This window comes from Littorina saxatilis, linkage group LG6 (genome assembly GCF_037325665.1).
Source record: "Littorina saxatilis isolate snail1 linkage group LG6, US_GU_Lsax_2.0, whole genome shotgun sequence".
NCBI lineage: Eukaryota > Metazoa > Mollusca > Gastropoda > Littorinimorpha > Littorinidae > Littorina > Littorina saxatilis.
In genome coordinates, this window is record NC_090250.1 from 41,280,151 (window position 1) to 41,295,937 (window position 15,787).

The 15,787-nt window shown below is 40.1% G+C and overlaps 2 protein-coding genes across 2 annotated transcripts in view; both read left to right on the forward strand.

Moving 5' to 3' along the window:
* The window catches only part of LOC138969231 (uncharacterized), a gene marked incomplete in the record, with an annotated part of 180,191 nt that overhangs the window by 32,842 nt on the left and 131,562 nt on the right, over positions 1–15,787 (forward strand).
* LOC138969229 (syntaxin-17-like) lies at positions 452–14,657 on the forward strand. Its single transcript, XM_070341977.1, has 8 exons — positions 452–535; positions 2,833–3,110; positions 3,727–3,961; positions 6,569–6,729; positions 7,299–7,349; positions 7,886–7,972; positions 9,053–9,185; positions 9,712–14,657. Exons 2-8 carry the CDS (start codon positions 2,913–2,915, stop codon positions 9,987–9,989), a joined length of 1,143 nt encoding a protein of 380 aa, XP_070198078.1. The 5' UTR covers positions 452–535; positions 2,833–2,912; the 3' UTR covers positions 9,990–14,657.

Consider the following 15,787-nt stretch of genomic DNA (forward strand, 5'->3'; position numbering starts at 1 on the left):
TGTTTACCAACAGCCAACAGTCGCTCGCCAAATCAGCTGGAGCTGTCGGCTAAAAATAGCCCAACGTGGTCACATGACGAGCATCAGTGAATGATGGAAATAAATCACCGAAGCCTGACGCCAGCAAACACTCAACAACAACATTCACTCATGCTTAGTCATTAATGCGGTTCAGTGACCTGCTTTAATTAGTGCAGGTGTTACGAGTCTTCTGATTTAAAAATAACAACAATCTCTACTGTCACAGAGATATATTATCAAACACACAGGCACACAGTATAAAAGATCAAGTGTTCATTTTTGTGCTATTACAACCAAGAAAGATTCACTTGGAAACTCGCATTATACTCTTGCAACAATATCCCTGTCTAAACAAACTACAGTATCTATGCTCTAAACAAACTGTTAAGGAAACCGTATATTGAGCAGACGAATCCCAAGTTTACGAAACTACGTTTGTGAATCTGACAGGTGGCTCAGCTGCAATGGCGACATAAACAGAAGCGAAACCACTCAGAAGAAAACAATCAAACAGGTAGGGGTTTCTGCAGACTCTATGCAGATTTCATTTCACACTGGTGCTTGTGTCAGTCTTTTAGCTATAATCTCCGTCTTCATAAAGCAACAGCTGTCCTTTTCTTGTGGTGATATTGACAAAGATCTAAGCGTTCGATCACCACTTGCCCTTCCGTCCAATCGCAAGATAAGTCAGTACGTACATTCCTTTTTTGCAAACACAGTATAAAACGGATGTTATTTCATCGAAAGTGATATGTCACATGGCAGTGATCATTTACACTTGGCATACGCACGGTTTGAACTTGACTGCGTCACACAGAAAATGCAATGAAAGTTATAACAGTTGTTGTTTTTAAACAGCTGGTTCTGTTCTTGGCAGGACTAGGAGGAGCCTGGAAGTAGTCTCAGTTTCTATATTTTGCAAGGGGTTTCCATGGCATCAAATCCTGACATTTCAAATTTCTAATAAGCTTGTGGCAGACATGGGATGACTGAATTTCATCCACGGCCAATACAAAAGTTACATCGCAATTTTTGCTAAGTTAGTTTGGGGTCTCGATCGAGGCTCATGAGCATATAATGATAATGGTCGAGGACATATATCTGTGAAAATGGATCAGTGCTCCTGTGAACCTGTTCAAAATGGCCAAGACTTAATCACTTCATTTGTCCTTTGACTCGAGTTTGATGCAGCGCACACCCAAAGGAATAGCTATGGGGATCGAACTATAATAATTGTTTCTCAAGTTTATACTTTCAAACTTGTCTAAACATGCAATGACACAGATTGTTTCAGTAAAACCCCACTGCAGGCACAGATAGCAATTGTGCTCAGTAGATTTCAGATGGGGAAAAATGTCTGGTTGGGCTGAACACATTTTTACAGCAGCAGGATTAAAGACTGGGTGGCCGAGTGGTAACGCACTTGCGCTCGGAAGCGAGAGGTTGCGTGTTCAGGCCTGGGTCAGGCCGCAATTTTCTCCCCCCTTTCCTAACCTTGGTGGTGGGTTCAAGTGCTAGTCTTTCGGATGAGACGAAAAACCGAGGTCCCTTCGTGTACACTACATTGGGGTGTGCACGTTAAAGATCCCACGATTGACAAAAGGGTCTTTCCTGGCAAAATTGTATAGGCATAGATAAAAATGTCCATCAAATACCCGTGGGACTTGGAATAAAGTAAAAAAAATTCCATGTCACACGGCATTAAAAGTCTCAATGCGCCACTAATAGTCAGAATGTTGACCCTGGGCGTTAAATGGAAGAAGAAGATTATATTATCACTGCAACCACATGTCACGTTGTCAGGGACACTGACAAATGCATGCTTGGTTGCATGGCTGTGATATGTCCCCCACAACGGGACTTTGCCTTGAAATCTCAATCCACCCGAGGAGGGTCTGATGCTCCCAATAGGCTATCTGTGAAGGGATTCTTTTCTCTCTCTTTTCCTCTGCTAAGAAACAAATCTCAGAAGCAAGTCTCTGCTGACTTTCACTTTCAATTGTTTCTTTCACAACTTCTAATATTTCATATATGTAGAGATCCTTGATCAAGGAGACTTCTTGTTTTATGGTCAAGAGAATGTTGTGTGTGTTTTTCTATGTTGTACAGTATTTCCTTTCTCTGTAAGATTCATAATATACAGACCTGTTTACCCTTACGATTTTGGCGTAATTTATTACGATTTTCTGCAAAAAATACGCCATTCTGCTATCCGTGTCAAGACTACGATTTTCATAAATAAAAAAAATGTAAATTTTTTTTATTTCTTTTATTATTTTTATTTTTATCAATTCACATGTTTGGCATTGTTTTTTTCAATGGCAAAATGGGGTGAAAAAGCACAGGACTGACCAGAGATCATGTCTGTCTGATGAGACGCTGGAGAGCCTTATTCTAGTGGTGAAGTCTTGCCCTCGCTCATTCGGCAAGCGCAAGTACAGTAGAGAAGCGTTTGACACACTGAAAAAGGCCTACTACGAGCAAAAGAAAAAGAATCAGTGATGCATGTGCTTTTGATGTGATCTTCTTTGAAATTATGACTACAAAAACTGACTGATGTGTTTTGTTTGTGAATGCTGGATATATGTGCATGATTGCGTTTCGCAGACACAGTTGTCATGTGCGTTGTAATTGGCGACGAATGCTGGATGATTACTATTTTTGTGCCAGGATTACTATTTTTGGGGCTGAGCATTACTCCAAAACACTTATGGGGGTAAACAGGTCTGAATATAGAAACGGTGATTACGCTAACCATTTATTTTACCAGTCTATCTTTACAAGTATGAACTTTTGCTCCCAAACTTACAGAAACGGGCCACGTTGTTGCTGGAACAGAGGTCTCGTTTGGTCTGGGGGACTGAACTTCCACACTCCAAGTTAATCCAACCATGGCATCACTGAGTGCTCTGAAACCTTCGGCGTCAGAGGAGGACTTGGTACAAGGCGGCACAGCCAGAAGCAGTGCCAGTGCTGCCAACGTACAGAAGTTCCCCATCCAGCGCCTCAAACCCTCCATCAACAAGTTTCAGAAAGTCTTGGAGATTGACCTTGACCGACTAGAGAGACACAGAAACAACATTGACAGGGTCAGTTTCAATGTGTGTTTGATTTTGAGAGCTGCAGGTGTGTCTGTAGATGAAAGGGATGCAGTGGCAGTGGCAGTGGAACCACCATGTTAAGACTTTAGCTACAGAAATTTGAGAAAACCAGGTCTTTAAATGGGGGTGAATTTACAGAGGTTAAGAACAGAATATCTGAGATAACAGGGTCTTAAAACTAAAAGGGAGGGAGTCTTAAATCGGGGCATCTTAAAAGGCATGTTTCACTGTATTTGGCTCATTTATTTGTCCAAAGACTCGTTGTCTTTGACTGTTTAAGAGAATGCTGTACATGTAATTATGTTGTACAGTCAAACCTGTCTATAACGACCACCCGAGGGACCAACCAAAAATGGCCGCTATGGACAGGTAGTGGCTATGGAAAGATGAATTATATGGGGCAAAAACCTCGTCGGGTATTTGTTTTTGGTGGCCCTAATGGGCAGGGGGTCGTTACCTAGAGGTGGTCGCCAGGGCAGGCTTGACTGTATTTAGTGGGTGCATGTGTCTAGATTTTACATTGATCAGTAATTGTCTCCCTTCTCTCCAAGACCCCTCCTCCTCTGCTTGCATTGAATTTTTTTGGTTTTGTTTTGCCTTGCAGTTGACAGCAATGGAGGACTGGGTGGGGCTTCACAAGGAACAGGTCAACGCGTCACGCACTGTGCAGCAGGTCAAGGCCACGTTACGGGAACTGGAGCGTGCACGATCACAAGTGTTTGACGATGAGGTCGACCAGTTTGATAGACAAGTTCAAGATGCCAAGGTCAAGGCTGTTGCAGCTGTTGAAAGTTTTCTGCGAATCAGCCAGGCAGATCAGCTTCAACCAGAAGTCAACTGTTAGTATTTTTGTCTATACTATACAGGATAACATACGTTGTCATTATTATACAGTGTTTGTGTGAAAGAAATATTTGACACTATTTATTACTACTGATCTGTTGAAACTGATTTATAAAATCAGTTTTTGATGCTAGCCACAAGTTCTTATTGAAAATGCCTAATCAAAAGGCAATGCATGTATACAAAGATATAAGCTGGGTTTTATTGTGGAAAAAGCAAAACAAACTCCTGTTAGCAACAGCTAAGTCAGGGCCTCACATCCATGAGAGGTAGCATAGGACAAATGTCCTGGCCAATGTAAAAGTGATAGGACATTTGTCCTGAACAAAAACAAATCAATAGGACATTTTTTTCCCGTAACAAAACGTAAATATAATTAAACTTGACTAGTTTCTTGGCACGAGGGTAAAAGAACAAAAATACTTTTTTGGGCAAAAAGTGAGCAGCTTTGACTGTCACAGCTGTCCCCTTTTCTTGTTTTGTCAGCTGTCGGGTTTCAACTATCTCCTTGTCTCTCTGGAGAGATGGCACTTGCACACTAACAGCATGGTCTTTGGTTTCTTGATGATCGGTAAGGGCCGATTTGCGAAAGTTCGAACAGCCAACGGTAAAAGTGTTGGACTTCCCTGTGTGCTGACATGAGGTGCAAAACATAAGTTTCCTCTCTGGGTCATGCGACACCCACGGGAATGATGTCGCCCAGCTTGAGACGAAGTTACGCGTGGGGGTGAGGGAGGGGGTAGTGTTTTTCTTCGGCTCCGATGTTTGACTATCGCGATCGACATTCTCACCTGGGCGATCGGGCTCTAACTGCTCTGGGGCTGGAGGAAGCTCAGTTTCCGTGCTACTGACAGATGATGAGGGAAGGGACTTGAAGTGTAATTTCTTCTGTCCCTTTTTTGGGATCAGATTTCGTTTAGGCGGCATGTTTGTTATTTTCGGGGAAAGCGCGAAGGGAGGCAACTCTCAACTGGCTTCGAGCATTCCGAGTTGCGAGCCTTGGAAACTCTTTGGTACTAGAGGCACAAAGTGTCTAATTTTGTCTGCTACACATCCCTTCGCAATACATCGATAAAATAGCATTCAAACTACTGTAAATTGAGAAGTACTGACGATGTCCGGATCAAATGATAGAATAATCGGACATTGACCACTTTGTGACAAAAACAATAGGACATTTGTCCTCCTGCATGAAAAAATGTATAGGACATTTGAAAAAAATATCCTCAGATGTCCGACGTGGATGTGAGGCCCTGCTAAGTGCCCCAGGTGAAATCAAGTAGACCGTGTTGGCGATGTACTGGGGTTTCTTTTGATCAAGTTTTAAATTCCACACTGCAAAAGCAATTTTTGACAATTGTTTTTGTGGTTAGGAAGGGTTTTTTAATAGTTCAAACATTTAAAGGCACAGTAAACCTCCCGTAAACCATCACAGATACTGTCAGGCTTTTACACACAGTACAAACACCCTTTCATTTACACACTCACCGCTTTTGAACATCCTAGGTGCCCTCCGTAAAGAGCGAGCAATTTTCAAAGAATTTATTTTTGCGTGGTTTATCTTACTCCTGAGCCATCTCGAACCCGTGTGATCCAGTTTCCTTTTTTCACAATGTAGTCGTCAGTTTTTTTATTTCAATGCGACTCGCTGTAAGCTTATCTGCAATAGCACGTTATTGTGTACCTCTGAATCTAAACGCAACAAATGGCTGCGATTCACATGAACTAAAGCCGTTGCAGTTGACCGTTCAGAGGAACGGGCACTAGGCACAACCGTCGTCTGCTACGAGAAAGATGGTCTGCGTGACACGTTTCCGGGCTTTTCTTTTTTCAAACTTTCAAAAATTCGAATTGTACTGATCTTGTTTTGATGAAAAAAGAATTCTGTTATGATTTAAGAACGTTTGTGTAACAAGCTGTCAATTTATTATCTAAATTTTAAAAGTTAGTTCTAGCGCCAAAACGAGGCGCCTTAATTCCTGATCAGACGGTCCACGAAAATAAATTCCTTGAAATTACTCACTCTCTACGTAGGGCACCTAGGATGTTCTCAAGCGGTGACTGTTTAAATGAAAGGGTGTTTGTACTGGTGTAAAAGCCTGACAGCATCTGTGATGGTTTACGGGAGGCTTACTGTGCCTTTAAATAACATTGTAGTTTGAGGAACAATGCATGCTTCAGCTAGATGGACCTGTCAGTGTTCCTGGATCGATGCTGGATCCAGTAAATTTGATGCGCAATATATATTTTTTTAAGTTTGATGGACGGGCGTAGTGGTAAGACAGCGGCCTCCTTATCGGAAGGCGGCCGCCTGATGGGTTAAGGGTGGAGATTTTTTCGATCGCCCAGGTCAACTTATGTGCAGACCTGCTACTACCTTATCCCCCTTCGTGTGTACATGCAAGCACAAGACCAAGTGCGCCCAGAAAAGATCCTGTAATCCATGTCAGAGTTCGGTGGGTTATAGAAACACAAAAATACCCAGCATCCTATCACAATTTAGCCAATTTAGCGATGTAATGGAACACGATGAAGTGGAAGTCCCCTGTACTTTTGCATGTTTTTTGTACTTTTTTTTCTGTCATGGACTGTGATTTCTTCAGATATTCCAGTGCCAGAAGACACCACGGATTCAAGGGAGTTCAGCAGTCTGCCTGCCACGCTTACCTCCCCTGGGACAAGACCTTTGCTGCAGACCCACCTGGAACTTCATGTGGTGCCGGAAAACTCGCAGGCAGCAGCGTCTGGGGAAGACCTGCTGAACGTATGTTCTTGTTGTGGTTACAGTGAATCCCACCCCCCCCTCCCTGTAGAGACCACCCGATTGAATATTCCCTCCCTCCCTTTAAAGACCCTGTTTTCTCAGATTGTTTTTCTTATAACCTCTGTATATTTACCTCCCATTTTAAGACTCCCTCCTTTTTGAGACCTGATTTTCCCAGATTGTGTCTTTCTGTGCTGTGCTGTGCTGTGCTGTGCTGTGCTGTGCTGTGCTGTGCTGTGCTGTGCTGTGCTGTGCATAACAATATGGGAGGATTCTTCAGATTGTTTGGCATATTGCTTTGTAAATGTTTGTTTCTTGGTTCTTCTGAGGATGGTACACATGTACAATGAATTACATGATGGTTTCCTGATCCTTGTTTTTTCCAACCATAACAACAAAATACCAAGCAATTACCTTCAGTGTGAAAAATCTGTCAGCCATATATATGAGTGATACAAATATTTGGTCAAAATCAGATCAGGAGAAACGAAAACATAATGTTATTTGAATGGTGGATGGGCACAGTCCATATTTTATCTGTCACTGATATACATTTCTTTTATCAACAGGAGATGGAAGAACTGAATGACTTGGTTCACCAGTTTGCAGATGTAGTGAAGGTAAATCCTTTAGTCTTCTGTGTTTTTTTTTTTTTTTCTTGTTCAATTCTTTTTTTCCGGCAAAATCTGTGTTTATATTTGATTATCTTTGTGTTTGCTATGAGGCACAGTGTACCTATTGGACAGTAATTGAAGCATGGCTTAAGATTGCATCAATAAAAATGTATTAGAAGTTGATGAACTTTAATTTACAAAAGTACAATTGTGGAAGTACATATAGTAGCATGCTAACTCACTTGGATTTTGTTTCATGTGATTACCAAGAGGATTGCTTTGTTTAACTCTGTCTGTTACGACAACAGTTCTAATTTAAAGTCCCTTTGTTGAGTGAATTAACATCTGACAAATAAATCATATCCCCTGGTCTTCACCATTTTTGTAGGTACAAAATTAATTGGGTCATATTTTTAAACTTACATAATTATTTAATACTTTACTGCAGATTCTAAGATTTTCAGATTCAGGTTTTATGTGTAATTAAGTTTCATGCGCGAGTGCATTTACACATTTCCTTGTTCACTTTTTGGTGCTTGCAGGAGCAAGGAGAGGCTGTAGACAGAATTGAAGACAATATTTCGTCAGCGCACGAGAATGTTAGAGAAGGAACCACTGAACTTGGAAAGGTTTGTACTGAAGCTGGTTTCTCGTTTTTCAGATCAGTTTCAGAACATTGTGTGTTTGGAGAACGGGCTTCGAAAATCTGAAACTTATGTGCTCAAAAAGCCCATGCAAAGTTTTAAGACCTTTGTAAAGATAGTCTTCTGTCAAGTGGTTATCAATGCTGTGAAAAATGAAGGCTGCACAAGGTGACTGTACATGGAAATCTGTGTGATAGTTTCACTGACATGCTTTGCTCATTTTTTTCACACCCTCTGTCTTTACACCCCCGGTATAGGGGTGTGTATAGGTTTCGCTCGATGTGTTTGTTTGTTTGTTTGTTTGTTTGTGTTCGCATATAGATCTCAAGAATGAACGGACCGATCGTCACCAAACTTGGTGAACAGGTTCTATACATTCCTGAGACGGTCCTTACAAAAATTGGGACCAGTCAAACACACGGTTAGGGAGTTAATGGTGGATTAAAATTATACAAGGACTTATAGAGGGACATCTTCATGGTCAAAGGAAAATAACCATTCTCACTCAGTCACTGCCACCAACTGAGAAGGTTATTTCCCTTTGACGGGGGTGTTTTTCCTACCTCGTAGGAATTTCTTGTTTCTTTTATATTAAAGATGGTCTATCAGAAATAGTCAAAATAAAAATGTCTACAACAGTAAAACTGAAAGCGGATTAGTTCCCTTCACATGGTTCTTGAGGTTAAGTATGGCTCTGTAAAGGTTTATCATTGTAAACAAACAGATAAACAATGATGGCATTTGAACTACACAGTCTGGGTGTTGTGGGTCGTGGATGACCCATATGGATTTAAAGAAGGCATTTTACAGTGTTTATCCCTATTCAGATGGCGTGGGTCGTGTAAGACCTGGACTCTGCAAAGAGGCGGTAAAGAGTTTATCCCTATTCGGATGGCATGGGTCGTGTACGACCCGTACCCATACTTTTTACGTTGAATCCTTCTTTAGAAAGTATGGGTGGTACATACCATCCGAATATAGTTGTCCAAAGCGTGATCCGGAGATGGTTAAAAAGAGAGGGTTCTACTGTAAAATGAATGTGTTTTTGACTGTATTTCCTGCAAGGCATCCAAACTGAAGTACGCAGTGTTCCCGGTGTTTGGAGCTATTCTTGGCGGTGTTGTTGCTGGACCAGTGGGACTTCTTGCCGGTGCCAAGATCGGTGGCCTGGCCGGTGCCTTTGGAGGTGGTGTTGCCGGTAGGTGTAATTTTGTTTTGAATTCTTTTGATCGATTATTTATGTTTTGTATTTGAGAAAATTGACTGCAAACACACACCCACACACTGATGTACGTACACACACACGTGCACACTGATGTATGTACACACGCAGACGCAAGCACAATCAAAGACACACCCACGGGTACCCCCCACTCACCCGCCCCTGTTTTCTTTCTCTCTTCATCTCAAGCTCACTGACATGCTCTCACTTTCTTCACTGTCTCGGATGCGTGTCCTAATATGATTTTGATGTGAGAACAAGTAAATGTATGTTTGTAGACTAGACAACATCAACATGAAATAACATTTGCGGAAGCCAAAGAGCACTTACAGCATTAGAGATTTACTGACCAAGTGACTACCATGTTTCAAACTCAAAATTGTATGAAATGTTAAGTGATACATATGAAAAACAACAGCATCATCTACAAAATCCATAATGTGGTGGTAAATAGGTTTTTGTGAAAGTGGATAGGTTTTGAATTGTATTTGGTTGTCTACAGGCTTTGCTGGTGGTAAAATCCTCAAGTCTCGACATAACAAAGCAGTCAATATGGAGATGACCAACCTCAGCCAGAAGAAAGAGGGTTCCACTTCAAGCGACCTTGGCGAAACAGGTCAGGGTCAGGGTCAAGGTCCCTCACGCTCCATCTCTACCCCTGAACTCTCCTCTTCCCTGTCACCCAGCACTGAGGAGCAGAGTACAGCTGGCACAAGCAATCAGTCTTTGTTTCAGCAGATCTTCTCGTGGGGCCAGAGCAAGTCATTGTCCGATGAATGATGTGTAGATGAATACAGTAGAGCCCCCCTTTTAAGACCCTCAACTTAAGACTCCCTCCCTTTTAGGACCTTGTTCTCTCAGACTCTCTGTTCAGAACCTCTGTAAATGTACCCCACCTTTTTAAGACCTGATTTAATCCTCTTTTTTTTTTCTTTTTTTTTTTGAGGGGGGGGGGGGGGGTGGCTTAAAAGGGAGATTCCACTGTACTGTTCAGTTGTTGTTGTGTTTTGTATTGTACTGGCATTTGTGATCTCTTGTGTGAGAGGCGTGTGTGTGGTACAGAGACCTGTACTTGCGATGTGAGGCTCTTCCGTTGAGAGGACACCTCCCAATAAAGGACACCTGCTGTCTCAATAATGTCTTTTCACTTGCCCAAAGTGTACCTGTCATGACAGGCTACCTACAATGTATAGGGACACTTTTTGCTGGTCCACTGGTTGTCCTTTCATTGCAGATACTACTGTAGCAAAGGAAAGTGTGGTTTCGTTTTTTTTATGGGTATGAGATATGTGTGCGTAAGAGAAAGATTTTGTGTGTGCGCCTGTGTGTGTGTGTGTGTGTGTGTGTGTGTGTGTGTGTGTGTGTGTGTGTGTGTGTGTGTGTGTGTGTGTGTGTGTGTGTGTGTGTGGTAGAGAGAGAGGGAAAGAAAAAGAGAGAGAGAGTGCAGGTGTATGCATATATGGTTATGCACACATGCTTCCGAGCTTTGGAAATTTTGATCATAATTCTGGAAACTTGATCGATTTGCCATGACAACAGGATTGCGTATACACAGACACACAAATACATTGACAGAGACACACACACAGTAACTTTGTGTTCTTTCGAATTGTTATTGTGATGGAACAGAAAAACAATTATATAGCATTATGATTATTAAAAGCACTCTTGCAAGAGATCTTCATTTGTGAGTGTGAAATGGATATAAATCTAAGATTTCTTAAGTGTTTTAAATCGGGCTGTGCAATTGTGCAAATGATAATTTTGTCATCGTAGGCTTGCAAAAAATGGAGAGTTCTACGCTTTGTTCTTTTTGTCAGAAATAAACACGGATATAATTGTTCAGTTTGAAATGTTTGTAAGTTTGTTTTTCTTGACGAGGAATGCACAGAATTTTTGTTTTATTAAAATATGATGCATGCGGAGAACATATCTGAACGACTTTCTAAGAGGTGTACGTTTGTCAGTGTGATTTGTTACTATAGACATGTTACCATTGTAACATAAACATATTATTTTGCGCTGAAAGTGAAAGCATGTCAAAATTTTATTCTGTTTGTATGAATGTTTGTAGGAAAGCAACACCTCTATTTTAGAGTAAAAACATGGCATTGCATGTGTCAATACCGCAATGTTAATTCATCTAATGATATGGCCAGAGATTTCATTTGTATTTTTTTTTTATGATTGTTGTGATGAGATGTACATTTTGAGTAATTTTCATTTTTGAAACATTTAGGATTGTTTGGGAAAACTTAGAAATATTGATGCATTTTCTAAGTAGTCATGCTGTACAAGCATAAAGACATTCCTTTGGTGCAGTTTTGTTTGGATGTGTACATAATATGCACCAAGGGTTACTGGAGTTGTGTATTTCAAGCTCATTGTTTTGTCACAACTAACATTGTCACGAGAGAATGTACCCACTTTGCCATAATACTGGAACATAAAATTGTCTCATATGAGTACTGGCATAGAATTATAAGACTTGTTGTTGGTATCAAAAGCTTGTTGTATACATTTAGAGCACTTACCTCCGTTTGTTTCTCAGATCGTGTCATTGGAATAATGCGGTGAAGTAATATTTTGTTATGGGTGCTTTATTAATTTCAGTGATTGTGGTCGCTTATAGTTGTGAGACGAAAGCCTGATAGTGATACATCTGTCCTTGCAAGGTCAGTATTTAACATGCTATTGTTAAGGCTTCTTTATGTTTTTGCAAAAGAACTGCTAATTATCTTATAATCTGACTCTTTTTATGGCAAAATCAGCCTGATAGTAAACAAATTTCTGTATGCCAGGGTTTTGATATGCTGTAGTGATTGGCATTGCCTCCCTTGTGTCTTCCCAGCAAACATTTTATCAGCTAAGTTCATTATCTGTATCATAAGCGTTTGTCTGTCAGCTGTCCACTTAACAGACGGCTGGGTCGAAGTTCAGGGAATTTACCGTTTTGTTTTGTCATAGGTTGAGGCAGCGAGAGGTTGCGAGTTCGACCCTGGGTCAGGGCGTTAGCAATTTTCTCCCCCCTTTCCTAACCTAGGTGGTGGGTTCAAGTGCTAGTCTTTCGGATGAGACGAAAAACCGAGGTCCCTTCGTGTACACTACATTGGGGTGTGCACGTTAAAGATCCCACGATTGACAAAAGGGTCTTTCCTGGCAAAATTGTATAGGCATAGATAAAAATGTCCACCAAAATACCCGTGTGACTTGGAATAATAGGCCGTGAAAAGTAGGATATGCGCCAAAATGGCTGCGATCTGCTGGCCGATGTGAATGCGTGATGTATTGTGTAAAAAATTCCATCTCACATGGCATAAATAGATCCCTGCGCCTTGAGTCCGAGTCTGGAGATACGCGCGCGATATAAGACTTCATATAATAATATGATATAATATAATACATTAAATGTTCCAATCACATACCTTTATTGTGTTTTGATTCTGAATTTTGGAACGTTGGCAGTCTCTCTGTTTTTGAATTCATGCTGTAGTGATTATTATTTCGCTCTTTTGTTTGCCTTGCCCTTGATAAATGGAGGAGTAAGTTTCTTTTTGCTAAGTCTTTACTTTTTGGTGGTTGTGATTAAATTTTTGTTATCAGTGTCATTTTTGTATGGCAAGCTGCCTCAAAGGTCATAATGAAACGTCAGTTTTATGTGAAAAGGTGTGTTTTTCTGTATGTGTAAACAATTTTCTCTCAGAATTAAGTTTAAATTATGAAAAGTCTATTCTTCAAAAAGCAATCTACAAAGCGCTTGCATTATTCATCTTCGCCTTCATTTTATCCACATTTTTTCAATGGCTTTGTTTCAATTATTTGTTGTTATTAATGTGTGTGTGGGTATGTGTGATTGCATTTGTGTGTGTGTGTGTGTGTGTGTGTGTGTGTGTGTGTGTGTGTGTGTGTGTGCGTGTGTGTGAGTGGTGTGTTTGTGTGTGTGTGTGGCGTGTGTGTGTGTGTGTGTGTGTGTGTGAGTGGTGTGTGTGTGTGTGTGTGTGTGTGTGTGTGTGTGTGTGTGTGTGTGTGTGTGTGTGGCGTGTGTGTGTGCGTGTGAGAGTGGTGTGTGTGTGTGTGTGTGCACTGACTTGTACATTAGCTTCTAACTTCTCTGTAATGTGTAATTCATGTGCATTTTTGGTGCTTGGAATGATTGGTTGCTTGTATATGGTTATGCCCCTATCTTGCAGAATGCTACATTGTACATTTATTTATAGATGCGGACCAAAGTTCCATTGCATGTCACTTTTGGCAAAACTCTTATGTTCTTTGCAGATCACAGAATGAGTAGTTATTACATTTATTGATATTTTATTGTCATACATTATACTTATTTAAATTCTTGTTGAGCCGCATCAGTGACTTCTTACATTTATAAAAAGCAAATGTTTTACAGTCTAACCTGTCCCCCCGCGGGTTAGGGGGAAGAATTTACCCGATGCTCCCCAGCATGTCGTAAGAGGCGACTAACGGATTCTGTTTCTCCTTTTACGCTTGTTAAGTGTTTCTTGTATAGAATATAGTCAATGTTTGTAAAGATTGTTAGTCAAGCAGTATGTAAGAAATGTTAAGTCCTTTGTACTGGAAACTTGCTTTCTCCCAGTAAGGTCATATATTGTACTACGTTGCAAGCCCCTGGAGCAATTTTTTTTAGTGCTTTTGTGAACAAGAAACAATTAACAAGTGGCTCTATCCCATCTCCCTCCTTTCCCCGTCGCGATATAACCTTGAACGATTGAAAACGACGTTAAACACCAAATAAAGAAAGAAAGAAAGGCTAACCTGTTTATAAGGACCACACCCAATTGGCCGAATAGTGATGGTTATATACAGGTGGTTGTATGAAAGGTGAATTATGTAGAAAAAAAACTGTTGAGGATATAAAGAGAAGGTTGCCACAGCTGTAGCCATTGCTGTTCCACGATATGGTTTTGCTTAATTATTTGTTTACTTATTTTGTTAGTTTGTTAGTAAGTATTTAAATCATTTATTTGTTTACATAAATCTATTAATTTATTAGTCGATTTTTTACTCATCTACATTTTATAGTTGATTATTTCCTGGAAAGGGCATTATTCCATGCTCAGAAGTGTTAACCATGATATTCATTTTAGGAATGGATTTTATTATTTTTTATTTATTTGTTTATTACTGTATTGTTTGACAATATTTTGAAAGTAAAGGACTATAACTTTACAGTTACAACTAACATTTAAAAAAAACATTGGGATAAAATGAACACACACAAAAAGCACCCACAAAGTATATGACTTGAAGTACTGTAGTGTTTTTGTGCGTTATGATCACTTCATCTAACAAATTAGTGTTTTCATATTTTGCAACAGTTACAATATCTGCCGTTGTGACATTTTTATGAGTAAAGATATGGATTTTGTTATTTATGGTATTGTGTTGCATTGTCATTTTGAATAAAAGAAAAATATTTTACAGTTGGTCTTCAGTTTTAATGAGAGGGAAAGTTAATGAGGAAGAGAAGATGGAATGCAAGCCAAGAAGCCAAAACAAACAGACAAAAATTTAAACAACAATTACCAACAACAACAACAACAACAATACTTAAACAAGTTACGATCTAAACCTATGAACACCACGTTAGCTGCCTATTCAATTAACGCATTGTGGAGAACATCTAGCCACATATGTACATCTTGTGTTGAACGATGATTCTTTCAGTTATTGTAAGTCGCAATACACCCAACTCCTTGCATGGTATTTTTGATCGACCTATTTTGGCTATTTTTCATAACTGCATGCTGTCGATCACGCGCTCTTTAAAGCTGAATTATTCGTCGGGGTAATCAAAGCAATTCACCGTAGCGGCAACAAGAAGAAGAAGAAAGCAATTCACCTACGGACACTCAATACACAGCATTATAAACAATCCCCGAATTTGCATTTTTACTCCGAAAGAGCATAAAAGTCAGACCATTTAACGTACAAGCTTGAAACTGTGTGAACTTATCACCCCATATCTCAAGCCAATGTACACCAAGTATGAAGTAAATCGCTGAAGTAATGTAGGAGTTATGAGGCATTTTTACATTTAGTCAAGTTTTGACTAAATGTTTTAACGTAGAGGGGGAATTGAGACGAGGGTCGGGGTGTATGCGTGTGTGTGTGTGGCCGTGTGGCCGTGTGTCTGTCTGTGCGTGTGCGTGTGTAGAGCGATTCAGACCAAACTACTGGACCGATCTTTATGAAATTTTACATGAGAGTTCCTGGGAATGATATCCCCGGACGTTTTTTTTATTTTTTTCGATAAATACCTTTGATGACGTCATATCCGGCTTTTTGTAAAAGTTGAGGCGGCACTGTCACACCCTCATTTTTCAATCAAATTGATTGAAATTTTGGCCAAGCAATCTTCGACAAAGGCCGGAATTCAGTATTGCATTTCAGCTTGGTGGCTTAAAAATTAACTAATGACATTGGTCATTAAAAATCTGAAAATTGTAAAAAAAATATTTTTTATAAAACGCTCCAAATTTACGTTCATCTTATTCTTCATCATTTTCTGATTCCAAAAACATATAAATATGTTATATTTGGATTAAAAA